A 26862-nucleotide genomic window follows, 5' to 3' on the forward strand; every position below is an offset into this window, starting at 1 on the left:
TATCATTTTCCCATTTCCTCAAAGTACACAGAGGAAAGTGCTTTCATTTGCAATCCATAGGCTTGGAATTAAATACTAGAAAGAAGCTTTTCAAGTTCAAGTGGAATAAAATACTGGAACATTTTACCAATGGAGACAATAAAACCTCATTAGGAAAATCTACAATAAAAAATTAGAAATACTTTGGTATGATACAGCACAGTTATACTTGATACTATCACATACTTGATCAGGTTGACTACATAATCTCAAAGTTAACTGCATTCAACTTTTTCCTGATTCTGCGATAATGCATTCAAAGAGTATTCCAATCCTCTAACAGTGAAAATATTCGATATGTAATGAGAGGTAAGAATTTTTGAATAATACACAACAAAGCATTACACATTTTAGAAGAAAAACAGTGAAAGAAACCTCAGCTATTTAATATAAGGTGTATATATATAAGTATAAGGTGACAATAGAAATTTCACGACGAGGGGGACAGAAAAAAATCACCCTTAGTCTACTTCTGTGTCCAATCTCAAAGCTTATGGGACCTAGAATAACCCAAAGTTCCCTAAAAACTGTTATATGCCTAAAAGTTCCAGACAACATATAATAAGGTCCTAATTCTCAGGTTGGCTAATTATATATGGCACCTGCTGAAATCAAAACAGCATTGGTCATTCACTGCAAGCTACCTCTTTCCTGCTTCATTTTCTTTGTGTGCGTGTGAAAGGAGGGAGGCAGAAAAAAAGATCCAAATGAACACAACAGCACACAATTCTACAAATTCAATTTATATTGCCAGATCTTAGATACTGGATAATAATGTTCTCTCTTTCACAATTCATTCTTAGCCAGAATTTGCTCCTCTTTCAGAGATTTTGATAAAAAGCTATAAAGCACAATACTGGAGCTAGTTTTAGTCTTGTACTTTCTATTTGAAATCCTTCTGGCTGTAAGAAGAGATATAGACAACTTAGTTACTCTGAGGTACTATGTTTCTGTGAAGTTAATAAAAATAATGAGGCAATTCAGCAGAGCATTGCTGTCTCATAACAATGCTTCAGAAATATACTACAAAGTTATAAAATTTTGCTAATTAGGAAAAAACCATAATGCAATCTATTAGTAAGTATATTTTATTAATATATTTGTATTAATAATTTTGTAATTTTGATTTATTTATACATCATAACATCATTGTTACTATGTCAAAAAGTGTGAAACTTGTACATTATACCACGCATTTTGATGTACAACCTCATTTCAGTCCTACTCTTTACCTGTATTACAAAACAGCTCCTAATTTCTATTTTTCCCTTCCTTTGCCTTACTTACATAGAAAATAGTGCACCTCTTCTGTACTTATTTTAACTCTTAAATTCAAAATTTGGTCTCACTTATTCTTTACTGCCAACTGTTCACGTCAGACATATTAAGCATTACAACAGTATCTTATTGAATAAACACAAGCAAAAAAATATATACTAGTATATGTATTTTCAAAACACATTCTCCTCTGTTATGTATATTTTTGTATACTTCTGCACATGTGTGTATATATTTTTTAATTCATGAGAGAAATCAAACTTGAAAGATTTAGCCCAAGGCTGTTCACTGATTCGGGCTCTCCAGCAGAGTACACTCAGGACCTGATTTTTCAGGGTACTGTGCCCAGTATGTTCAAGGTTTGACTGTCATTAAATTCAGCTCCACTGATAGTGCTTAGCATTAAGTGCAATGACACTCTCAAATGTAAACTCCTAGCAGAACATATGCAGGATAATCATATTGCTTAATGACTGGCACCTAAATTTAGAGGTCTAAATTGTGAGGTCAATCCCTCAAGGCTCTGCTACCATCAACAGAGAGAGGTAGCCTTGCATCCTTATTTCCTCCCATATGTTGGCACTTATATTTTCAAGGCTGTCCAGTGAGTTGAATTCACAGTTGATTTAGATGAAAAATAATAGTTTCAGGTGTTTTTTGGCATGTTAAGTTCTCAGCTGGATCAGCTGATCTGTCTGACCATGTACGTGCACAATGTGCAGTAGCAGTACTACAAGTGCACAGGCATTACTCTGAAACTGGCCAGAGCCAAATGGAATGACCTCTTTAGAGAATAGCTTATGGCACCAATGTAATTAAATTAGATGGCTGGCAAAGAATAACATGGATATTGTGTTAAAAAAAAAAAAAAGAACACATGGAAAGAAAAGAAAACTCCATCAAATGACTTCTAAGCTTACATAAAATGTACATAGAGGCAAGGACAGAATCTGTATTAATTGAGTAGCAGTCCAATTATCTTTGCTCTTAAATTTTCTTTCTACAGGTCCTGCTTCATTCAAATGGTATGTAATCCAAATTTTGCAACAAATAAGGCAGGAGTTTTTCAGAAAAAAAATCTAATTCATCACATGATTACAGGGTTTTTTTTCCATACAGTGAATAAAACTGAAATCCTCTGGGGGAAAAGCAGTATACAGTAGTTAATGCAGTGTCTAAACAAATACAAACAAAGAGGGAAAATTACTTCAAATAATTTAAGTAATTATAACTTTAATAATAACTTTAAATAATTGCATTTGAAAACAGAAAGGTATTTTCATATAGGTTTCCGTATCTGACTACAGAGAGCTTAAAAGGGCAAATCCAAGCTCCAGAAATTTCATCATGTGAAACTACAGGAATGTCAAGTGGTAGGGTAAGAACACTTTGGGCATGTTGCCATCTCAGTTACAGAAATTGATTTTTAAATAACTCATCATTTTCAACAATCTTTTACATCTTGTTACAGAAAATACATAAACATGCAGCTAAGAACCATAGAAGTGGCCCAAGTCCATTAAAATTGATAGACCTTCTATGGACCATAGATCAGGCCCCATGAGTATAAAGCAACATCCTCAATATGTGGCAGTGAACTTTTTCTTTTCCTTTTAAATACTTCAACAGGCAAATAAGTAGTTTATAGGAACATATATCTAGTATAATAATAGTACAGAAAATTTAGATTAATTCGCTTCAATGACTTCTATAATTATGAGGAACAAATCTGTAGACACAGAAAGAAAACAATGTCTGCCCTTTTTAATTGGTACTCTGCTATGTATAATCATTCCATTGCTCCTATTGATGTCATGTACCTCACTTGTTGTGGTATCAAACAATCCCATGTACACTTTTAGAGAAAAATAACTTAGGGTGACTTACCATCTTGTGAAATGGCAAAACAGAATGTTTAACAGTGATGCACAGACCAACTGCTTCTTTTTTGTTTGTTTAATACATACTGAAGATACCAGGGTTTGTTTCACAATACAAGCACTTTCAGAAAGTACATTAAAACCCATGGATATAAATTAGAACATAAATTGAGGGTTCTCCTTTTTTATGAGGTAACAACGGGATCCTGTGGAGGTGTTTATTAGACCAAGTTAAGTGGAAGCATTATCAAGTTTTTCTTTCAATGAAAAAATGTCAAATAAGAAGAGCTGAATTCCACAACAACAAAAAAATACTATTAAATAGATTTAACAACTGAAAAACACTTCTTGAAGTACATCCACCAAACTGAATGAAGTGGGACTAAAAGCATTAGACAATTCTAACTAGCACCCCAATCTGTAGCCAATGAGATTCTAGTTTTAGCATAGCTCCCAACATTAGCATCTACAATCAATTGATTGGAAAATATATATGAGTGCTAGCAGACTTTCCATTAATTTTGTTACAGAAAGCAACATGGACCAGAGATTTTGTCTATGAAGAAATGGGGTGATAAAGTAAAATGACAGCTGCACATAAGGCCAGAAAAACCAAATCAAAATTTGCACTCTGTGCATGAATTGACTCCGTATTAATATCATACTCTAATTATCTATTCTTAAAATATAGCCATTTTAAGCTCTGTGGAGAATAATGACTGGTATTTTAACTCTGAACTTAGCTGTAAATCACACTATGCAATCATCTTAAAGTAACAGGAGACACATACTAATATCACACACTACCAGGTAAAACAAAGCAAAAAAGCAATGGAACTAAGGTCCATTCCTTACTGTCCTACACCAAGTGTGTCCAAGGCTACCTACCAGAAAGGATGGTCATTAATGGAAGTCCTCTGCCAGGTGTTTTGCTCTCTCTCCCTGTCCTTACCTTCCCCCAATAGGTTACATGTCCTCTTCGTTTTTCCCCTGATTTGTCATTCCCAGCTGTTTGTTTTTCCCCATAGTTTTTGTTTTTTTTTTTCTCTTTACTTTCTTCTCGGAAGGGAACTTTGTTTTAGACAGACTGGAAACCAACTTCAAGGCAAAAATCAGGAGCAGCTGCCTCATGCAGATACCATGGAAACACCTAAGAACAAAGCGAGTACACAGTAACTACTTCCTGAGAACATTCCTCCAGCATCCAACCATTTGCAGCTCTTCTTAAGCCAAATGTAAATTTAAGTTTTTCCCACCTTTTATTTTTCTTATATATTTCATCCAGCTGCTTAATTTGCTTATGCAAACTTCCACCATCTACATCATCTCACAGTAATAGATGTCCACAATTTAATTACAGATGGTCTGATGTTTATTTGATATAGTAAAACTGGAAAGGCAGTTTGATTGATAGAAAAAAGTATTTAATGGACTTTCTGCTAGGAAACTTCTCTTTTTTTTTCTCACTGGATTTTTGAATGTTTTATTTGAAAACTTCTGTATTAACTAATTTAGGCAAAGAGTGGCTTATACTTTACACACAGAACTTCTCATCTGTGTTTTGCACTGCACCATGCAAAATGCTTCCCTGCAGCAGTTCACATCTGAGGGCTGTTACCTCCCTATGACAGCATGGTATTAGCTCCTCTTGGTTTCAGTGAACACTCATGTTAGAAAGTAATCTGCTTTTTTAAAATTGATTTTGGAGTCTACAAAACCTTCATCCAGTAGGGGAGACTACACAATATATCCAATGTGTACGTAATATGTACAGGAGATGTTTGTAGTTTGGTCCATAGACTGATAACTTCGTACTGCAGTTCCAAACTATTGTTCTATGCATTGCAGACTGAAGTGCCATTTGATTTATTAAAAAAAAAAATCAAGAACATATACTAGTGAGGAAGTAATATGAACAGTAATATAACAGAAGTTATAGATAGCAGCATTAAGACATTTAAAAACATCTTCACTGGAAATTATGCCACAACAAAGATAGAAAAAATGTTGATTTGTTGGTTGTTTTTCTTTTTTTTAAAGAAGCACTACTGATTGTTTCTAAAGAAGCAGTAGTAATGTAGTGAAAGACTACTTATTTTTTTTTTTAAAATCTATTTCTAAAGAAAAAGCCATAATTATCATGTTTGTAAAGATAGGGGGAAATTACCTTTTCTATGTTTCAAGAAAGTTATATCCTTATGGGCCTTTAAAATGGATATCAGATGGAAAGAACCCCATCTTCTCTCCCAAACATACATATCTCTGACTACGCCTTTTGACAGAGCTAAAGAAAGTAAAGTATCTTTACATTCAATAATACTCCTCATTAAAAGAATGCACTTTTTTTCAATTTCACTTATTATTTTTCAGTCTCAGCATGAGGAATAGAATCTGTAATTTGTCTTAGGTTCACTGCATTTCCCTTCACTGTGGAGTAATTAATGAGTTTCAAGCACTTATATTTAGGCCATAGCATCAGAAACATCTGTTCCTAGGAGGGCTTCTGGTTCCAAACAAAACTCACCAAAATTCATGGGAGATCAAGAGACAGAGGATTCTGTGAGCACTCTCCATCAGAAACCTTAATGACTGACCCTGCTGACATACCCATGCTATTTGCTCATCATTGAAGTTCTAAATTTTGTACTCTTGCAGTAAACTGGAAAGTTTCTAGCTAAGATACTGGAAAAAAAATCAAAACGTGATCCTAAAGCTTTCAAGAGAGAAAGCAAGAGAACAGAATCTATAATCTATAAAAATAAGAAATTCAGTTCTTAACCCATACTTTTAAGTGCCTGAAATCTCAGGGCTAGGACATCACTAACCTGTATGTAGCCCATGAATGGAATTAAATCAAGATCCATGTGGGCACTTATATTTCTTGGTCACCTGCACAGTCAATTCTCTTCATAACCACTAGTCTTTTAATGCTGTTTTTAGGAGAGTATACCTATCTTTGAAATTATAAAAGTTACTAAAAGCACCCAGCACAGAAACTAGGACTTGCAGTATACTTATTGATATCTAAATGGTACCTAATAATACTGCTTGCCTAAGTTTGAGCCTTAACAAACTTTGAAGGAAATCCAAGCACAAACTAGGATTGTTCTCTCCAAAAATTCAGCAGGAGTCTTTACCCTGCTGCATGTCCTGTCGGCATCCGCAGCTATATTACTGCAGCTTTTGTTTCGACTTTGAGCAGCAAGAAACAGTCATTTCAGCGTGACTTGCGAAAAGGGCCTTGAAAATTACACTTTTAAGGCGCTACACAGCAGCACCCGCGGCCCAGCGCAGGCGCCCCTGCACACGAGCGAGAGCCAGCACTTCGGCCCGCTCTGCCCGCTGCGGCCGGGGCCGGAGGCGGGGCCGCCCGCCGCTCTTCCGCCCTCGCAGGCACCATGGCGGCTGGCAGAAGCGATTTGCCGGCACCAAACAGGGCACATCCCCAGGCGTGAGGCTGCCGGCGCCCTGCTCCACCAGAAATGCCGGGCGCTCACGGCGGCCGGGCCAGCCGGGAGCCGCGTACCCCGGCCCGCCGGAGCGGCTGCGCAGAGCCGGGCGGCGCGGCATGGCCGCTCGCACCGCCCCCCTCGCACCGCACCGCCCCGGACGGGACGCGGGGCGGAGCCGCGGGAAGTGGCGCCCGCGGCGGCTCGTGGCTGCCTGGGCGCTGGGCTGGTAGCGTGGGTGCCCCGGGGTTGACGCGGTTCTCCGCCCCGCCATCGCTGGCCTTCTGCCTCTCGCCGCCCGGCGTGATCCGCGCCTCTCCTGCCGCCTCCGCGCAGCCCTGGCGGTGCAAGGCATGAAGCTGAGCAAAGCCCAGTACGATGAGATAGCCCAGTTCCTGGGGCACGTGCAGCCCACCCGGCAGAGTCTGAGGAAGCTGAAGGAGAAGTTTCCTAGGTAAGTGCATCCCGCCTTCCGGCGCGGGCCCTGGCGGCTCGGCCCCTGCGGCGGCGGCCTGCGGGCTCGCTGCGGCTGGGCGCGGGGCCGCGGGGGCCGCTGCGCCAGCTCCACCCGGTGCCCCAGTTCAGGCCCCGCACGGTACAAAATCACCAGCACACGCACACGGTCATCGACGGCAAGCGACAGCTCGCTGAAGCTGCCGCTGGGAGCAGGATACTGCTTCACCCTCCGTGACCCGAGAAGTTGGCACAAAATAAAGAACACTTCCCCCGACACACGTCCAAGTGAAAGCTCTTGGGGCCCTTCATGAGCTTCTTGGACACCAAGGAGGTCTTCTGATGTGAATAAAGCCTTACGGTGCAGAACGAGCCTCTGTGGCTGAAGCCAAGTATGAAATACATCCTGCAATGCCAGTGCCCCTGTTTCTTAGGGATAAGGGACTTTATGGATCCATAATTCTCTGCTTGCTGCTGCATTCCAGTTGAAACTGGAAAAGGATCATCTTTTTACTTAGGGCCATTCATGTGCTTCTTTGACTGAACTGTGTTCAGAATTCTCAAAGACATTGGCAAATGTCATGGCCTAGGATGGAAAGGTATCCGTGACAGGTTGTGCTCCATGCACCAATCTTTATTGCTGAAATTTACTTCCTACCAACTACAACAAAGTTCTAAAGAATGCTGCAAGTTTTCACTTTCACATTTGGGGGAAGGACTGCTATTGCTGAATTGGACAGGAAAGCAAATTGGGTTCTGTGGAGAGAAGAGTGGTGCTGTTTCTAAAATCACAAGAAATAATACAGAAAAATGTAGGGGGTTAGATACTGAATCTAGTTTGGTGAAAGAGAGAAAGTAACAAAACAGAAAATCATTCACATGCTTCCTGAATGAACCTTGCTAGTCTTAACCACAAATGCGGCAGAATAAACTGACACTGTGTGTAACTTACAGTATGTGGGTGAAGAGCCAACATTAACTTAGGCTTTTAAGCTGTCCAGTGAAATCCTTTCCTTTTCAGGAAAGTGTGAGAGAATTGCCCTGTTACAGAGAAAAAGTGATAATAAACTGTTGTGGTTGGTTCAGGGAGTGCATTGAGTTGCATTTTGGTAACCCAGCTCACCTTGCATAGTACTTCTGCAACTTGGAAAAGCACTTACCATAACAACGTGTGTCTCAGGAGCTTAGACTTGGCTTCATCACCTCAGTGCTAATGAAATTAGGAGAGAGTGTTTGTGGGTAGTTGTGTGTGCATGCATACATACACGTGCACATGTTCTCTTTCTCTACTCTCCTTATAAAGTTGTCTTGAAGAAGGTTAGAATTTGGCTTGGTTTATCAGGTCAGTCACTATTTTTAGGAACGTGCTTCCAAGACAGATCCATAGGCACATGAGTGTTTGTTAGTCAAATTTGTCCAAAAAAGACAGGGCTTTTCTGATAATGTTTTACTTCCCAGTCCACTCACTTGGCAAAAGATCCATTGAATCCTCTATTTCAGAACTTGATGACTCCTGAACTATGTGTAACTAACAGTATAGGGTTATTTAGGAAAAGAATTCTGTTGGTTTTTTTTTCTAAAGGACCTGGCTCAAGTGTGGTGAACACTGAAAAGCAAAGGTTAGCTGTAGTAGTTGCTTCCACAATTAAGTGGCTATACCTTTATCTAGTTATTCACATTATGACATGAGAATGGTGTGTTCTGAATTTTGCTTATAAATCTCTCAAGTACTGTTTGCCCATGCTAGCAGAAGGCTAAAACCTTCTATATGAGCAATGAATTGATAGCTTTTTAAAAATTGCCTGTCTTAAGTATATTTTGAGGAGGTCTGTACATCTTCTTTCTGTAAGTGTGATATTTCTTTGTTGTCTCTTTGTTTATTTCTCGTAGCAGGTCAGATGCAGAAGATAAACAATACATTCCAAGGCCACTGCTTTCCTTAGCAGTAAGGAAGGTGTGTTGAAATAGATACATGTTAGGATGTGGGAAATAGGCATTCTCTATAACCCTTATGTTGTAAAAGAGACCAGCTGCAAGCTGCAGAGATTTGTAAACTTATATACCATCTTAAGAGGGAGGCTTTTTCAGTGATATGTTTGATAACTGTGGAGTAAGTTGATTTTATAATCTGGAAATGTTGTCATTCTCTTCTAGGACAAGAAGGGTCTGACTGGACTTTGTGGCTGGATTTTTTTATTTTTCTTTATGAAAGCCAGAATCAACTAAAGCCCCCCACCCACCTCAACTTTTTCATTCAGTCTTTTTAAAAAAAATATTCCAGAATCTGTCATGGTACCTACAGTGTGATGAAGGTGTCCATAGCCAGTTTCTCATTATTATATAGTAACAGTTGCTGATTCAAACTGGAAAGTAGTAACATCCATAATAGCTGCTTTCACCTTGCACTTTCAATCTTTCCCTGGGAAGGATTGGTATTCCACTGGTAATGTAATACATAAATTGACAGTTTTCAAATATTTCTAGTTCCTACTGCCTCATAGATCTTGTGGGTCTTTGGATTTCTGCATTAATCTGCTCAGTTTTTTTCTAATACTGTCTTATCTCTTGGTTCTTCTCTCAGCTGTTGTATTTCCTGAAGCCTTGCATTTTATGCTCTTAATTTGTATAAAATCTCTTTCATGCTATGTGAAAGGGCCTGCTCTTGTTGGGCAGTTTCTCCCTAAGAATAAATTGTAATTTCTGTAAACAATTGCCACATTGTAATGCGCAGGTATGGTGGGTGGTAGCTGCCACCCTGACCTGTGAATCTAAAAAAATGTTAACAGGGTAGTTTGTGCTTTACTATTATTGAACTACTTCAGGAGGTGAGATTATTACTTCAAATGAGTATTGTCATGTGACTTATTAATGTCAAAAAGTCAAAATTAAACTGCTTCTCATGCTGTTTATAAGTATTTTAATACAAGCATTGGGAATTCTTATATTTTACAGCCCTGTAACTTTCCATACAACATGGATTTACTCTACTTTTCTTAAAATCCAGTTATTTTGCAAAGACTTGTATATCCAATTGCTGTTCTTTTTCTGTTAATGCTGTACTTTGTATTTCATGCCTGGCAATTACCAATGTATTATTCATTTCTTTATTCTTAAGGTATTTGTTACATCCTTAGCAGTTGTCTCCTAACATGTTCCCATTTAACAGCAGGGTATTTGGATGACCTGAGGATTATCAAAATGTGATTTTAAGCACTAAGCACAATAAATCTCTGCCAATATTGGATCACCGATCCGTAGTTCCTTTGATCTTTTTCACACATATGCCACTGGATGATAATTCTGTATATTTAGTGTTGTGCTTTTCTGTTGAAGTATACCACATTTTCTGCTTAGTTTCTCACCTGAATTTTTCAATTTGCTAATAATTTGTGGTTTTCTTTGTTATTTTTGTATTAAATTTTTCAGCTTTCCCTTCAGCTATGGACTTCTGTTCTTCTGAGATACTATTTTTCTCAATGACAGTTAAAGTCTAAATTGAATGAGCCATTTTAGGACTGGTTTTAGGCCATTGCAGAAAATGTTCTGAGAAAGTTAAAATCCTTTTCTCTCTCTTAAATAGTAGTTAAGAGCTGCCTACAAGTAGAATCTTCTAGATACAAATCACCTTAGAACTACCTGTTTATAGTGACATGATATGTTAGACCTTCAAAATTCTTTTTTCAAAGACTATTTTAACTTTTTCTAAAAAGTCCAACTTCTGAGAGTTAAATTCATACCCAAACTGATTTTCTAGTACTTCAGTTTACTGTACTTCTGTACTTTACTGTACTTCAGTTTACTGTTTTAATTGTTTCAGTTCTTCTGTATATGGCAGAATACATTGTTTCTCTCAGAAACCTTTTCTAAAGTTTCTTATAGGTAGACCACAATTAACTTATGAGTATACCCTTCTCAAATATATACCTTGTACATGTTTTCCCCTTCTTCTTTGTATCCAAGTCTGATTGAATATTATAGTCTTCTTGACCAAATCTTTGTCTTGGTTTAAGAGAATTTAAAGGAGAAAACTCTTAAATGAGTTCTCCTTTGTTTTCACCAGTCCCTTTCCATCAATAAGGAGAAACAAAATACAAGTAGATGTAAGTGAAAAAAATAACAGTTTACTAACAAGTGAGACTGCAAAAGGCAAAAATAAGAGTAAATAACCATTAGATAGAAAATTTCTAAATCTCACAAACTCCCCCAGAACAAAGAGAGACCCAAAATGGCAAAAATACCCTTTCCAAGATGGCGCCCGCCAAGGGTGACCACTGTAGGGAGAGCAAAGGAAAATGGTGCCAGACCCTGCCCCCGAGATGGCGCTGTGCAGGCGATTGCATGGCCTGGGAGACAAAGGGGAGGGATGGCAGCAAACCCTGGGGAAGGCAGGAGCTTACAGAGCGTTTCCAGTGGCACATGAGAAGTGCTGGCACCTGTGGGGTCAGTGCCACTGCCCACCAGACTCTGACGATGCTGGTGCTGATGTCTCTGAACTGTGGGTGTGTTGTGGGGAAGAAACCGGTCTGTCAGCCCTGGTATGAGGTGACCGGGCCCCAGCAACCAGCTGCCTTTGCAAAGTTCACCCCAAAACAGTTTTTAATTGTAAAATGCAGTTTTTCTGAGTGGCTACTATTGCAAGCCCAGGAAAAAACCACAAATAGCTTTCCAAAGTAAGCCCTCCAAAGCGGAGCATCCACTTTCAGCACATGCTGCTAGCAGTGAGTTTGTTCCCCACTTCCCAACTCCAATTTAAAAAGGGACTGCAGCAATGTCCCCTCTGCCCTGTGGTTCCAGTTCTGGATGCGCTGATCTTAAAAGAGGCCATAACAATTTTTGGGTCTGGATAGATATGGAATATAGTAACATTTTCTATCAAACTTTCTAGGGATGTAAGTTTTGGTGACCCAATTCATTATGATACTGTCTTGGGTTTTTTTTAATGTGAGATTTTTTTCTGGCTTGGTTCTGTTCTGAGTGTTTGAGTTTTTTACACCAGGTTGTGCTTGAATTGGTGGTTCCAGAAACTTTCTAGCCTTGAGCATCTTTTAGTGATTCCAAAACCCATGCTTTTCAAGTTCTTGCACTGATCTGTTGTGAAACGTGTTTCAGTCCATTTGAGGATTTCCCACAGCACAATTTGTGTAGTCTGTATTGTATCTCTTCCTTTTTTCAAGTTGTTAAACAAACTTGGTGCCTCTAGCCTGACTTTCCTTTAGGTACCTTCACTTGCATTTCTTTAAAAGAAGCATTAGTTTCTGAGACTATTTAAGTGCAAACTGTGTTATAGAGATTTTCACATTGTTTTGAAAAACTAGTGTTTTGAAGTATCAGCTGACTTTTATCAGCAGCTATGTGCAGTTCATCAGTTTTATGCATCTATTCAAAAAAGTACCGTTCTCATTGTGTCCCTTGTGTGAAAACTTACTTCCACACGATCGAGAGGATCTTTTTTCACAGCAGAAAGGTAAGGGAACCTGGCATAAATATAAGAGAAGTACTTTCAAAATTTTTTCTTCCTTTTTTTTTTTCCCAGTAAGCAAGAGGAAAATGTTATGCACAGCTTCATACTTGAGTATGGCTATTTGGTTTTAATGCATGTAACTTCATATTTGATTATTAGAATGTACACACTTGGTTCCCACAGCATATCAAGGGATGAGCATTCCTCTACATTGATGACCTCTACTCTTCATTACTTAGTATCGCCTCAGTTTTCCACACATTTTCAGTAATTGTGTTGCTCTTTCTCCAAATTATTGATGGATGGCTTTATTAAATGACACCTGGCCTGGAAACCATCTCAGCAAGATTTTAATTTTTAAAAAAAAGTATCTGCACAGTAATGTGTTGCAATGTAAATTGGAAAAAATAATCTGTTTATTATTTGCTCAATTTTATCACTTTCTCTGTGGTGATTAATATTGAAAAAACAGCCCTAAAGAAGCTTAAATGTATGGTTTGAATGTTATTTCTTTTACCAGCAGCTTAAGGCTGAGGAAGCATTTTTTTTCCTCTTTTCCAGTGTCATTGTTGCCTCTGGTTTTGTTTTTTAGGGTGGGGGGGATAAGCCTCTCATTTTCCTCTTGAAGACAATTTTGTTTACAGGGCAATATATTACTTGTTTGTGAATAATTTTATTCTGCTTTCATGCAGTTGCTTAGATTGTCAAGCAGTACTGATGAGCCCATGATGACTGTGGTGAGAAACAGGAGGAATTTTTTTCTTTTTCTTTTTTCTTTCCTGTTCTGTATTCTGGTGTCTGGAGCCTGCAGAATGAGTCAAAGTGAAGGAAAATTCTTCATGCTTTGCTTTAGTGCTCTTTGGAGCTGCTGTTACCTGGAAGGCAGACTGGCAGTGAGGCTCATGGGCAGAGGGCAGATAGCTGCCTCCGTGGCTCGCAGAGTTCGAGGCTCTGAACTCGGGCACAGGATTATTAGACAGGTTGTATTTATGAGCAGGCATCCTACTGCTGTGTGACACTTCACTTGCATTCTCTTCTTCCTAGAAAGGTTCTTGTCATAGCAAACCCAACATTATTCTTGTAACTTCTGCTCTCCCTGCTCTTCTGAATAGTTGATTAATTATTTTGAAAAGCAGAAGAACTAGGCTATTTTTCATTACTCTGCAAACACAGATGTAGCAAATGTCATTTAGAAAGTTACCTTTGTGCTTGCGAGTGATAGAAACTTATTCTGAAAAAAAAACATTAAAGGCACAATAGAAACTCCTTTCTCTATATTCTCAATATTTAACAATGACATAAATTCATGCTCTGCCTATATAAACGATCCCATCAAGTGGCAAATGCTTTGTACCACTGTAATGTATTTAAGTATTCTGGAGGATTTAACAAGAGTATCAATGAAATAGAATTTTCAAAGTTTTATACTTTCTTCTTTTACATTAGACTTCAGAATAAACAAAGTTGACACGGAGTTTGTTTTTGTCTATGTAGAACAAACCTAATGTAATTTAAAATTTGTTATGTACTTGAAGCTGCAGTAAACCTCACAGGTAAACAGATAGATAATAAGAGATGAAAAAGAGGTCTTGGGTCATTAATTGAAAAGAGAATTAGCAATGTTCAAGTTTCAAGAAGTGACCCACAATAAAATGTAGCATATTTTCAATAATCCTAAAATGAAATAAAAATTAACTGTGCAAAGTAATTATGTGAACAACTGATAATACTCCCTTTGGAAAGATGTTCTTGTTATTTCAACCCTTGGTAGAAAATCTGCTATATCACAGCTTTGATAGGCTGAACCAGTAGGCAGTTTCTCTTTTCACTTAAATTTCAGTGAACAATCAATATCAAAGAAGTTGTAATTTGTTGGATTTGATATGACTTGCTAACAAACTGTTTGCTAGTGTTACGACCCAAAATAGGAAGGATACCAGTCCTCTTCTGTAATAGGAAACATTGTGTGAAAGAAATCAACAGTATCAGTATATAACTCAGAAAAACTTTGTCTCCATTATTATTCATTAAATTAAACAGAAGATACTGACTTAAAAGTTAGATATTAATAGCAGTGGGTGGGTTCAGAGTAGAATGGAAAACAGAGTTTTCCTCACATTTGTGGCTTTCCCAACACCAACAGACAGGATTTAGGCAGAAAACTTCCACTGGCCCAGGTGAATACTAGATTTTCAGGACATGGGTGCTTTCTTTTGTTTGGAGAGATAGAAGAGGGTTTTTTTGAGTTGTTTGCATATTACCTATTAATAGAAAAGTAGGTGTAATATATGTGTGTGTCAGCATGAAAGTTAATTTTGAAGGAAGTCCATTGTAGTTTTCTGTCACATTTTTTATTGGTGTAACCATCTTCTTCCTTATATGCATTCCCACAAATGTTGTCCATCCTAGCAAAATACAAACCTATTTTAAACGTTAGTCTTGAAATTTTGTTTGAAATATACAAGGAAAATTAAATTTTTATTTTCTGAATTCTTGAGTACTGATAAATCTCTTCCTTCTCTTTTAATGTTTTCCCCTTCCAGTTTGTGATGTGTTACCATATGGGAGTACAGTTCTTTTAAAAAGAAACAAAATTACACAGAACACGACTTATTACACTTGTGAAATTCATTTTGGCTGAGTAATGGGAAACCTTTTTTGGCCTTGAGGAATTTATACAAACCACTTAGAAGCCAATCCTATATCCTTTGAAGATTTGATGGTGAAATACAATGATTGGAGGGGGTCTTTTAAAGCAGATGTGGAAATTAGTTCCCTATAATTTGAAAATGCATTCTGAGTCTGTTGGAGCTGTGTGTTAAGTGCTATTGTTTAATTCAGAAGAAAAGAAATAGAAAGAGAGAAAAAAAAGAACCAGAAAAAATGCAGAGAAAGGAGAAAGCAACAGGAAGAAAATAGAAAAATAGAGACAAGAGGGAGAAGAGAAAAAATTCAAGAGAAAAAGAAATGAAATGGAGAAAAAAAGAGAGAAAAGAAAACAGAAAAGGAGCAGAAGAAGATTAAAAAAGGGAAAGGAAAAGAAAAAAGAAAATCCTTTCATATGTCAAAGCTGGGAGAGTTGTCTTGGTCAACATGTACACTACTGTGTGGATTTGTGAGGTTTAATTTGGTTGTACTTTCTGACACTTCTTAAATTCCATGGATGTGATAATCAGTGGTAGGATAGGAATATAAGTCTTGTGACACAGTCGTTTTCTATGTATTTCATTCTAAAGTAAGCTTGATGTCATCAGACAGACCAACAGATGTCTGTAGATTTAAGGGCAAGATTATGGTGGTTGTTAAGGGAGGATAAAGTGGAAGTTTTAACACTGGCCATATGTGCTTTTTAATTGACTTGTGGATTTTAGGGGATACCATTATATTCATGTTACTTATATTTAAGGAATATTGTGATAGAAATGGTAATTCTTGATTGTATTTTAGAAACAGTTCCATAATGTATAATTCTTCTGAAGCCTGAAAACAAGTCTAGGCTCAAGTTTTACAAGCGTAGGCGATTTGCTGCATCAGAATGGAAAATATTTTATTCATGCATTGTTTTTTGGACAGTCATATTCTGGGCTATATTACAATGGCACGATAAATTGCTGAATACACTGTCTGCTGAATATGACCTCACCATGAAAAATTTGATGCATTAGAGTAGGAAAGGTTGGAATATATCAACCTTAGCTGACAAGGGACTTTGAATTTTGACCTAACACAGATGACCTTTGTGTGCAATAAAAGTGAGTTTAATCTCCAGGTCAAGGTTGAGGTGAACGGTAGGGCAATGTGGATTGGTTTGTACTGGCTATGTCTGGATCACACCTAGCAAGCAAAGAAATCCAAGGTCTTTGCACTTCAGAATAACCAAATGCTTGTTTACCTAAACTCATATCTGTTATACCACATTTAAAAACTTGTGGTACTGTAGACAGCTAACTCCTCAGCAGCCATGGACTATTTCATTTGAAGCTCAGTGTTTCAGGCATGAGGTATGTATATTCTGCTGCTATAGATCACTGAATAGGTAAATAAAATTTCCCCTCTAGCGCGTAGAAGAAAGACTGTTCACGATACTGCCTTGCTATGAAAAGGGTGAAATGTAGAAGGTTTGTTTCTTTGACAGCTTGCCTGTCTTTTGAACACTGGAAGTTTATTCCTAAGTGTCTTATGCTTTAAAGAGGAATGCAATTAAGAGAGTTCTGATATGTTTCACTAGGCAAATACAAAGAAAACGGGTCCTTTTGAGCACTCCTTTGCTAGAAAAGGTATTTGATCAGAAAAGCTAAGTTACAAAATGGTTTGGGGATTGTCTAGGTTACATAATAAAGACATATGATGAATTGAAATAAAATATTGTCGCATTTATAGCAGTCAGAAACAAAATTCATCTTTTTAACTGGCTCGTGTTCTAGGAGTGCTATTTCACTGATGTACCAAAGGTACATTTGCTGAATACTTTATACATTGAAGAGGGGTAGCAGTGGTGCTGTTGGAAGGAGAGAGTTCTCTTTAAATCAGCCAGGGAAAAAAAAAGTTTGAGACTAATGGAAAGAACCTCTACTCCTTTAATAGAGCCTGCAAAATACATTCTCCAGGACTGATCAGCTCTGAAGGCTCTAGAGGTTTGATGATTGGAATGGCAGGAAATCACGCTTTCAGGACATAACGAATTGACTAGGCCATCCATCATTTGTTAGCATGCGCTGAAACACTGGGTTTGTGTGCAGAGGTCTGTGATTTAGTAAATACTTGGGAGATGAATAGAGCTTACACACAAGGGAAGATATTGCTGTCCTTCAGCAGCCTTAGACACAGATCCCTGCTGAGAAGGCCGTCTGACAGCAGCTCATCAGTAACTGGCCTGTCACAGTCAGTGATGCCCACCAGCCATCCCCGGTATATTAAATGCATTTTTAATATCTGCTTCAGTAGATTTAATGAAGAAAATTTAGTTTCCATACTCTGATCACTGCTTTCTCAAGTGTTTTAAAGCATTGAGCGAAGCACTTCCAAGAAAGGAGTTGTGCTGATAACAAGAGGAGTTCATTGAAAATCGTAATGAAATAGGGATGTTATTATCCAAATAGTTTCCTAAAATCAAAACAAAAATGTTTGGAAAAAGCAGTGATGATCTTAGAAACAATTGACCCTCCTGCAGAGGGACCTTATGCAGCAGGCTGTGCAGCAGCAGAGATACAGGGCTGGGAAAGGTGTTTGCACAGTGGTTCTATTTAGTGTGGCAGAGCTTGCCAAAAGGCAAAATTGCATTTCTTAGGCTCTTGTGTGTCAGTACCAGAATTGGACAGAATCATCATTCTGTCTGGGTTTCAGGGTCCAGAGAGAAGGGTGGCTGTGAATGGAGGAAATGGAATAGATAAAGTTTTTGATTGCTAGCATAGATTTTGTTTTGGTTTTGGTATTTTTGCAAGTGATATTTTAGTGTAAATAATTGTAGCATTACATGGTATTATATAAACTGATATAAGAAACAAAGAATAAGACACAATGGGAAATAAAACTGCTGTTTTTATAACTTGTCAGAGTCATTGAGAGTTATTCAATATTGACATTCTGTGTGTAAAAATTGTACGGAATTATATTTTAACTTCATGGCAAATGATAAGATCTTTTGCTGTCCATACATGTAGACAAACTTCATAGTTATTTGATTTTCCTTCCAACTTGCAGGGGAAACTTCTGTTTACATAAAAGCAAATAAGTTGATTTTCATTTTGTAATGCGATTCAATGCTTCAAGACAGCAAGACAAACAACTTGATTTTGTTGCAAACATCTATTTGAAACATTGACTTCTTGAGCTTTTTCTCTCTCAGGAATCCATTCTGTGTTCACAGAAGAGAAAACAAGACCTGAATGAGACCTATAAATTTGATTCTTATGTATTAAATGCATATTATTATAAAAATTTAAGAAGTGTCCTAAAAGCTTACATTTTTATAACACACAACATATTAAATAATACATTTTCTTGTTAGCATCTGTTTGCTGTCATTGTTAGCAGGACCTATGATTTATTACTTAAATTAATGACTACAACCATTTTGGTGCTGATAAATGCCCCTTATGGCTTATCACATCACTTTAAAAGCAGCATATATGCTTCTACGAGAGTAGTTTTTAAATTGTTCATTCTTTTAAGTTCCTGGTGAAAGTAACATCTTCATTTTGAGTGTGAAAGTTTCAGAAGCTTGAATTACACTCTCAACTTAGTGATATGTTGCTGAGGATTAATTTCTGTAAGAAAATGCAATACAGAAACTGATCCTAATAAAATTGTCTTCTAAGACAAGCCTGATAGAGTATTGTTACCAAGAAAAACCAACAACACTGATAGAGGAATGGAAAGATAATACCCTGAGTTCTTCTGATCAGGTGATGGTTAAAAGCTTTGTTCATGTTTTTGCTTGGCTAGTTGGTACCATACAAGCAGATATCAAACGCCCATAGGCATGCTCTGTTCCTAGTTTTCAGCTTGTATCTCATGAAATCCTTGTTGTCCATGGACTTCAAATGAAGAGTTCAAAGTAAATTAATTTCTTGTCAAAAGACTTAAATTTACCAAACAGGAACCTGTGCCTGTCATGGGAAAAACATTATGATTTGTGAACAACTTAGGATAAAAACCTCTGTTTGTAAGCAACTAAAGCAATTTTTTACATATCTTACGTTTTATTTGGGTACAATCTTTTTTTAAAATTCTTCTGTCCATAACATTTTGAGTAATGATAGTGATTTGAGTAGAAGATACTATCCCTTCCATTGCACACACGAGGATATCCAGTAGCCTGATTGATAGTGACAGTCTCATTGCTTTGTATCAGAGAATTGTTGAACTTGCTTTATTCTTTTCATCTGAATAGAATGCTAAGTGTTGCTGTCTGTCCAAACGTAGAAAAAGGCTTCAGATCAGGATGTAGTGCTGAAGAGGACTTTATTGTTTGGGTGATTGTCCTCTATTTGCATGTCTGTATTTATGCCTTCAAAGTCTTGGAAGCAGTTGATGGTCTAGTTTCCTATATACTTCCACAAACTTCAACATGGAATAAAAATGTCCTAAGATAGCACGCGTTCTTCTTTTACGGAAAGTAAAATGTTGTCAAATATTCCTTTGAACAAGACACGTGTGATAGCAAAAGTATTTTCTTACGCAATGTAGCCTGTCTGAAACAGTTTTAAGGCAACATAGAAGCTCTGACCAGGATGGAGGTAATACTCCTGTGACTGAATTACTATAAAGGGTCTTTTGGAGTTCCCTGTTGTTAATTGAGGACACAGACAACAATAAAGACATCACATTTCTCTGTTTCTATTTGTGGTTGGCTGGGAGATAACAGAACTTCTTATCAGTCTTCTGTTGTACCATCCAGTCCTTTATTGCATCTCTTCTGTGGAATACAGATGCTCATTTGGAGACTACAACTTGTGGAGAGTACAGTAGGCAGAGAGTGAGTTTATGTTTCTATATATGAAATGGCTGTTGAACATTAGCCATTTACAGCATTAATATAAAATGCATGTGGTACATGCAGCTCTCCTTCAGTTTTCAACACAGCTGAGCAATATGTCCTCCTAGACAAGTGCATTTTCTTAGGGTACACAAAATACAAAAAGAGAAAAAAACCTTGAAAGCTAGATCTCTGGTTCTTACAGAGCTTAGAAATGAAGATCTGCTTTGATGAGTTGGCAGGTACTCCAGTAAGCCAAGTAAATTCCAATCCAAATGGAGTTCAATGAGCTTATTGCAATGAGTGATCTAACACAAGAATATGTTTTCCTTTATTAGAAAATGTGTTATCCTGTTATTAGGAATAGGAGAATATAATTGTAAAGAGTAAGTTGGGCTACATTTTTTATCTCATTTGTATTGTGTTCCTTTGACATCAGTGGTCTGAGAAAAAAAGGAAAATGATCCTTTATGGAATAAATGTATAGTTTCAGTCTAAATATTTTTCTAGCCATATTTGTCTGCTTGATATGTCATCTAAGTGCTGAGCATCTTTTTCCAAACAAATTCCATTGGTTGCCCAACAACTATGATTCACAAGCTTCCTGCTTACACTTTTTTTTTTAATTTGCTATTTAGACACAGACCTCGACAGTGACAGACGATCATTCTTACACATTGTTATTTTTTGTGGTTTCAAGGTTTCTGGATAGAGAATTTTGTCCATTTTTCTGCAATAGATGCCTGTCATTCTAATATTTTAAATCACAGTAAGTTAAAGATAATATTCAAATGTTTCAGCTACTATGTAGAAATGAATATATTTTTATGTACACAGATTTAGGGAGGTCAGCATGTATCACATATTACTTGTTTGTGTTAGTTTGTTTTGTAATTGTAAGCTCTTTAGTTTCTTTTTCAAGGATATCTCTCTCTCAGTGGAACTTTGCATTAGTGGATCAGGATGTTTACTGAAATAACCGGTTGAAATTATTAAAATATGCAGTGGAAAGCAGTGTGCTTAATTTAATGTGCCTCTGAATATTAAATGCAAGTAAAATGTTATATAGACACGAAGCCAATTGTTATGTTATAGTATATGAAGCAATAGCTGTGTAAACCCTAACCTCGTAATTTTGCAAGTTCTACTTTATCATGTAGCTGTAAAAGGCAATCAAAATAAATCATGGAAGATGAAGAAATATTTTCTAGGGCTTTCTGTATGCTTTCAGAAGTGGCGCTTGATCCATGAAATTTTAGTAAGCATATTAAATAATACAATATGATGTGCGACGTGTCAGGGCTGATAAATTATTTTGTATAGGACATTTATACAACATATGGTGAGCTGCTATGTGAACAGCTTAATGACTAAATTATGTTAATCTTTCTTGCCATATTTACTTTTCATTTAAGAAGAGGCATTTTTAAATTTTTATTTTACTTTTTTTATCATGTGTAGATATAAGAAAGGTGTAGGTCATCCCTGAGAAGCCGTGACAGTGATCCAAGGTTCCTCAGCTGTGCAGTGTACATAACACAGATGTTGGGAGAGTCATCTGTCAGCTATGCCTCTCCTATGGAGTTAAAGTTCTAGGGGGAAAAGAATTCGACACAGTGCTGTCACTGTTACATTTTCACAATAGAAGAGCATGCAAATAGTCAACCTCCTGCTTAGCAGTAGTGCCCTGTCTAATGTCTGTGCTGGTTAGAATAAAAAAATAGTGGGTGCATCTAGGGCTCATAGATCTGACAAAGGTCATGCTATGCTGGGCATTTGAATTGGAAATTGTCTGGACTTAGATTTTATAAAGCTCCCAGTGTTGTCGGGGAAAATTTCAGCAGGGTTTTGTCCCTAGAGAGGCCTCTTAGGCCCTTTTCTGTCCTATGAATGAATTTAGATGTGAGGGTTTCTCTTGCCTTAAAACTGTTAAGTTCATTTTGCATACATCCCTAGAGAGAAAAACTGGCAGATGCTTTTGTCTTGGAAGTGTTTAAAAGAAAACTGCAGAACAGGAACAAGGGAGAGAAGGGGCCCTGCGTGGAGTCCCAGAACATTTTGGAAATGGCCAATATGCAGTTTTCATCAGTACTAAGGCGGGGCGCAATATGGTGCCTGTAGCTCACTAGGGAATATGAATGTTGATTAAGCATACTCCCAGGCTTTGAAATCCTGAAAGCAGTGTCAGAATAATGGATGTTGAGCAAATGTCAAGCATTTGTTAATTTCGCTGTTATTTGGAGTTTATCTACCATGATCAATCAAATAAACTAGTGCTTCTCTGTTGTGGCATGTGTCATTGATATGGTGATTAGGTGGATAGAGAGGCCTTCTGCCTTTTTTTTTTTTTTTTGTTAATCCAGGTAACAGATTACATATGAACAGCCATAACTTTAGGTTAAATATTTCTTGGCAGTTGGTTTAGTGGAAAGAGTTGCATTAACAAAATACTTTGGGGGTACAGAGAGACAAAAATATTTGCATATACTCTGTGATAAAAAATTACATTTGTGCCATTTTTTCTACTTTTGGCTTTAAAATATTACTGTCATGATGAAGGAGAAATTGCTTCTAAATAAAAGTTGATAGAAGGATCTTCTACTTGTCTTAGAAAGATAAGTTTGAAAACAAAGTACTGATTTATGGCTTAGCTCCCTTCTTCACTCTAAATATTTTGGTTTCTAAAAACTAGAAACTTGATCTCAACATCCTCTTACTGATACCCTTTAGTTAAAAGTAGAGGTCTCTTTTATAAGAATATGAGCCCTCTTATAAGATATATAATGCATAATGTATTTATGTAAGTTGTTAGTTACTAACATGCAGACATGTAAACGTTCCAGTTGAGAATATTTTGTTCTCTTTCTCAATTTTCACTATTTTCTGAAGTCCTAATTCTGTTAGGTTGCCACTCTTTGAAATTAGGTAACATATAAGGACCTGATATTTAAATGTGAAGAACAAGATTAAGATTTATCTGAAAGAAAAGAAGGCTCTGTGGCCTTTAGTTCTTTACTGTAAAATATTAAAACTTCAAAATATGAGAGGATAGGGTTGGATGTTTTGTGTGAGGCATTTTTGAAAGCTGCCTGAAGGATATTATCAGTCAAATTTCAATGAATTCCAGTGAAGTTTATTTAACACTCTTCTCATAGACTTTTTTTTATCTGTAGTACTTATGGACTTAATATAAAGACGGTAATGTATGTTTTTATTATGTTTTTGATAAGTCACAAAAATTTAAGAAGTGTCAGTGAGTCATGCCATACTACTTAATGCATGCTGAGGTAATCTTCAACTTATTTTAACAGAGAGCTAATGTTTGTTCTTCCTTGGCTTCCACATTTATCAAAGGTGCTAGGCTTATTCTACCAAATTTGGTAGAAATTTTGGTGCTTAGTGAAGGTGGTTCTGTATAGTCAATCTTATTGACTGTTTATATCAGATATTACTCTGTTCAATTAGTGTTCCATTAAATTCTGTTCCATGGAGTAAGAGTTCTGGAAAGCCAGTATTGGCACTGTGGGAAACAAAGCTTATTGTATATATTTTCAGGGCAATATAAGGAACACCAGAAAACTCCTCTAGAGAGTGGAGGAAGGAAAAGGAAAAGCCTGTTGATAGGAGTGGAAAGAGTAGAGAAGTTTTAGGATGCACTAATGTAATGTTGTGATCAGCTCTTGTGATATTCCCTTCGTATTGCCTTCCAGTTTTAGGTAGACAGCTTTTTTAAAAAGAGAATGCTGGAAGAACATTAGTAGAAAGAGATAGCTGGATTTCCTTCTTGAGCATTTCTGCAGTCTTTCCAAGGGGAAGTAATTAGTGGCATTAAATGACGTTATTCCCTCTATGGCATAATAAGCTATATCCCTGGGGCTGAAAGTAGGCTTTGTAAATATCTGCATGCATGGTACAGCAAGTTAGATGTACAAGACAAAATACTGCACTGTTGGGTAGGTAGATGTTCTGGTTTAGGGCAAATTTGGGAGGAAACTTTCAAAGAGGACCCTTTAGTAAGCAGATTCAAGTGGCCCTTCCCCCAACTGGTTCAGGAAAAGACAAGAATTATTATCTTTTTTTTTTCTTTATTTTTTTGTTCAATAATTACAAATAACTTAAAAGTTGTAATTTTTTTTAATCATAAACACTGTCTAGGGCTCTAAAATCTCAAGGAAACTAGCTATAAATGGATTAATCTCTTGCCTTGAGTCTGCATCATAACCAAAATGGGAATTTACTAAAAACTCTCACTTCTATATCATCTGTGTTTGCTTCTTGAAATTTTATCCTGAATATATTTTAGATTATATCCTGAATGGGAAGCATCAATAAGATCCTAACTTGTTTAAGGAATTAGCAGTTTTGATTGGATAACTGGAAGTTTTTTTGACTTAACATGTTCACTTTTTACCCTGGAGAAACCTATGCAACAGTGTGTGTGCTTGACATGTGATGCATGCAAATGCTAAATACAGTAGCAGCATGAGGCAAGTGTCATTAACAGTAATTTATGTAATGAAAGCCACCTGGCTGTCTTTGTAATTAATTGCTTCTAAATAGTAAATTTTAAATGTAGTTTATCGTTTTCTAAATCTGATTATATATTTTTAGGAGCAAATTGTTTACGGGTATTTAGGGATTTATTTAGTGCTGAACTATGCTTTTTACATGCAGGCTAATTTTTTAATACAAAATGAACAAGGTAATTAGCTCTGAATTACCATTCATTCATAAAAATAGTTTTCTAAACTGAAACACCTAACTTATACAGGACAATATAGTTTTGTTGAAAAAAAAGGCTATAAAGTAGAATTATTTTCCCTGTTGTCCACAGTAAATAAATTTGGGGTTGAAGTCTGAAAAACTTACCTTAACTGATCTATTTCTTTTCCTGGGCATAAGAGGAAGTAGCTCAATAGGCTAATCCAAACAAAATGAGGGAATGAACATGAAATAAATATTTTTAAAATTACCTTCCGGTAATTGTCTACTGAGTATATTTTCAATGTGGGGACCTTGGCCCTATCAGTAGGGTAGATAAGAAAGGAGAAGGATAAACTCCTGGTTTAAACTGTATCTTCTTCACCTTAACTGCTTGGTGGGGTCCTTTGCTCTTGCACCCTAGGAATATTGTTCTTTGCACAACCAACATCAGATAAGGAACTACTTTAGTGTATTTTTGTCTAATGGTTCAATATTTAGATTGGGCTACTAAGATAAAGATGGCAGACTTGCAAACATGTTTCTGGTACAGTCTTAACTGAAGTGTATTGAAGTAAAGTGTGGATGATGTACACTTGAGTGCAAATGTTCACAGATGTTTTTCCTTTTTCCTCAGTCTCTGGTATGCTGCTGTATGCCTCTGCTTTCTTTCCTGGAGATGCAGAAACTTTTCTTCTTGCTAAGTAACTTGCTAAGCTTTAACTAGGCAGTTGAAATGAACGACATGGTAAATCATCTACTTTTGCTAGTCTCAAGCATTGGGGAACTTTTTTTTTAATATTCTCAAAAAATTTAATGGCAGAATTAAAAGCAGAATTCTTGAGAATACCAGGAAACGGAGATGTGGTGGACAATCAGTGAGATTATCAAGGTGTATGTGGAGACAAACCAGACAAACCCTCTTTGACTCCTATCGGTTTCTTATGTCAGTGGTTTCCCTGATTAGATGGTTAAAGATGGGTTCTGCTATCTGTAAGGTGAGGACTTTCAATAGTCAATGAAGCCTGATGTCAGAATATTTGGGAGTTACAATTTCACATTTTAGCACTTTTTCTTAAGCCCTATTGTGAATATATATTGTTCTGTATTACATCTGAAAGTATTTTTCAGTTTGAAAATGTGATCTTACAAAATAGCTTTATATTTTAATGGCAGAGACATTAGTGAAATAATATTTATTTATAGAGGTCTCTCTGTGGGTTTGGCATTGGAATAGGTTCCAAACATTCATGCAATAAGCATTGTTTAATTCTGCAATGAAATTATATCAGAACAGTCTCTTAGGCAAATTACTGTCCATTTTCACTACTTGCTTACTAAGATTATAAAGCTGAAAAAGTAGTTTCTTTTCATATGGACCTGCTACTCTTCCATTGCTGTGATTGCTGGGGTTTTTTAACATGTTATTTATTTATCTACTGTTAAAGCATAATGCTGTTTTTCTCAACCATATATATGTGAATGGAAAACCAGCATTTTTGTTTGTCTCTTTTCAGGTTGGGAGATTGATCATAATACTTTGCAATCATTTGAATATGGAGTATTTTTAGTTACGCTTACATTTTTGCTATTGGAAATCAGATTTTTAGGTGTGGGTGAAAGAAGGTGTAATTTATCTCTGCAAAGAGCTAGCATTATTTTGGGATCATTGCCTATATTGGTTATTTGTACTTACCTCTGCAATTTATTTTTTTCACATCTGATACAGATTGTTCATAGTCTGGATTTGTTTTAAAATATATTGGTTGTTACAAGAGACACCAAAAAATTAGGTGTCTACAGGAAGAATTGGTGCTCTGTTCTTAAAGGAACTTCTAAGTCTTCCTAAATGAAAAATCAAACAGTATCTAATACTGGCAATTTTCCTCTGTCTGCTGCTAGAACTTATTGGCCAACTAGGTCAGACATTATTAAAGTTCAAGTGGCCCAGTGGGAAAAGTAATGGCCTTACGCTACTATGAATTTTAAATGCTGCCATTTCTATGTGTTGCACCATCATCTGTTCTCGCACATCACTAAATTGTATAGAAGTTGGGGGACCAACCAGTGTCAAGGTCATAGAAGTGATGACTCTTCTCAAGTTGCCTAGGCTGGGCTTTGTCA

General features: G+C 36.8%; 2 protein-coding genes across 3 annotated transcripts in view; one reads left to right on the forward strand and one right to left on the reverse strand.

Annotated features, from left to right (window-relative positions):
• Positions 1 to 4699, reverse strand: part of LOC139590011 (ciliary microtubule associated protein 1A-like) — a 108954-nt gene extending 104255 nt beyond the window's left edge. For both annotated transcript variants that reach the window (XM_071427001.1, XM_071427002.1), the window contains exon 1: positions 4150 to 4699. The gene's annotated coding sequence lies outside the window, so the exon portion shown is untranslated. The remainder of the gene's footprint in view (positions 1 to 4149) is intronic.
• Positions 4700 to 6814: 2115 nt separating this feature from the next.
• Positions 6815 to 26862, forward strand: part of CDIN1 (CDAN1 interacting nuclease 1) — a 123714-nt gene continuing 103666 nt past the window's right edge. The window contains exon 1 of the mRNA XM_071427016.1: positions 6815 to 7100. Within this exon, the coding sequence (XP_071283117.1) occupies positions 7000 to 7100 (101 nt within the window). The 5' untranslated portion in view covers positions 6815 to 6999. The remainder of the gene's footprint in view (positions 7101 to 26862) is intronic.

This window comes from Agelaius tricolor, unplaced genomic scaffold (assembly GCF_023055355.1).
Source record: "Agelaius tricolor isolate 1412-34295 unplaced genomic scaffold, bAgeTri1.0.p SCAF_5, whole genome shotgun sequence".
Lineage (NCBI taxonomy): Eukaryota > Metazoa > Chordata > Aves > Passeriformes > Icteridae > Agelaius > Agelaius tricolor.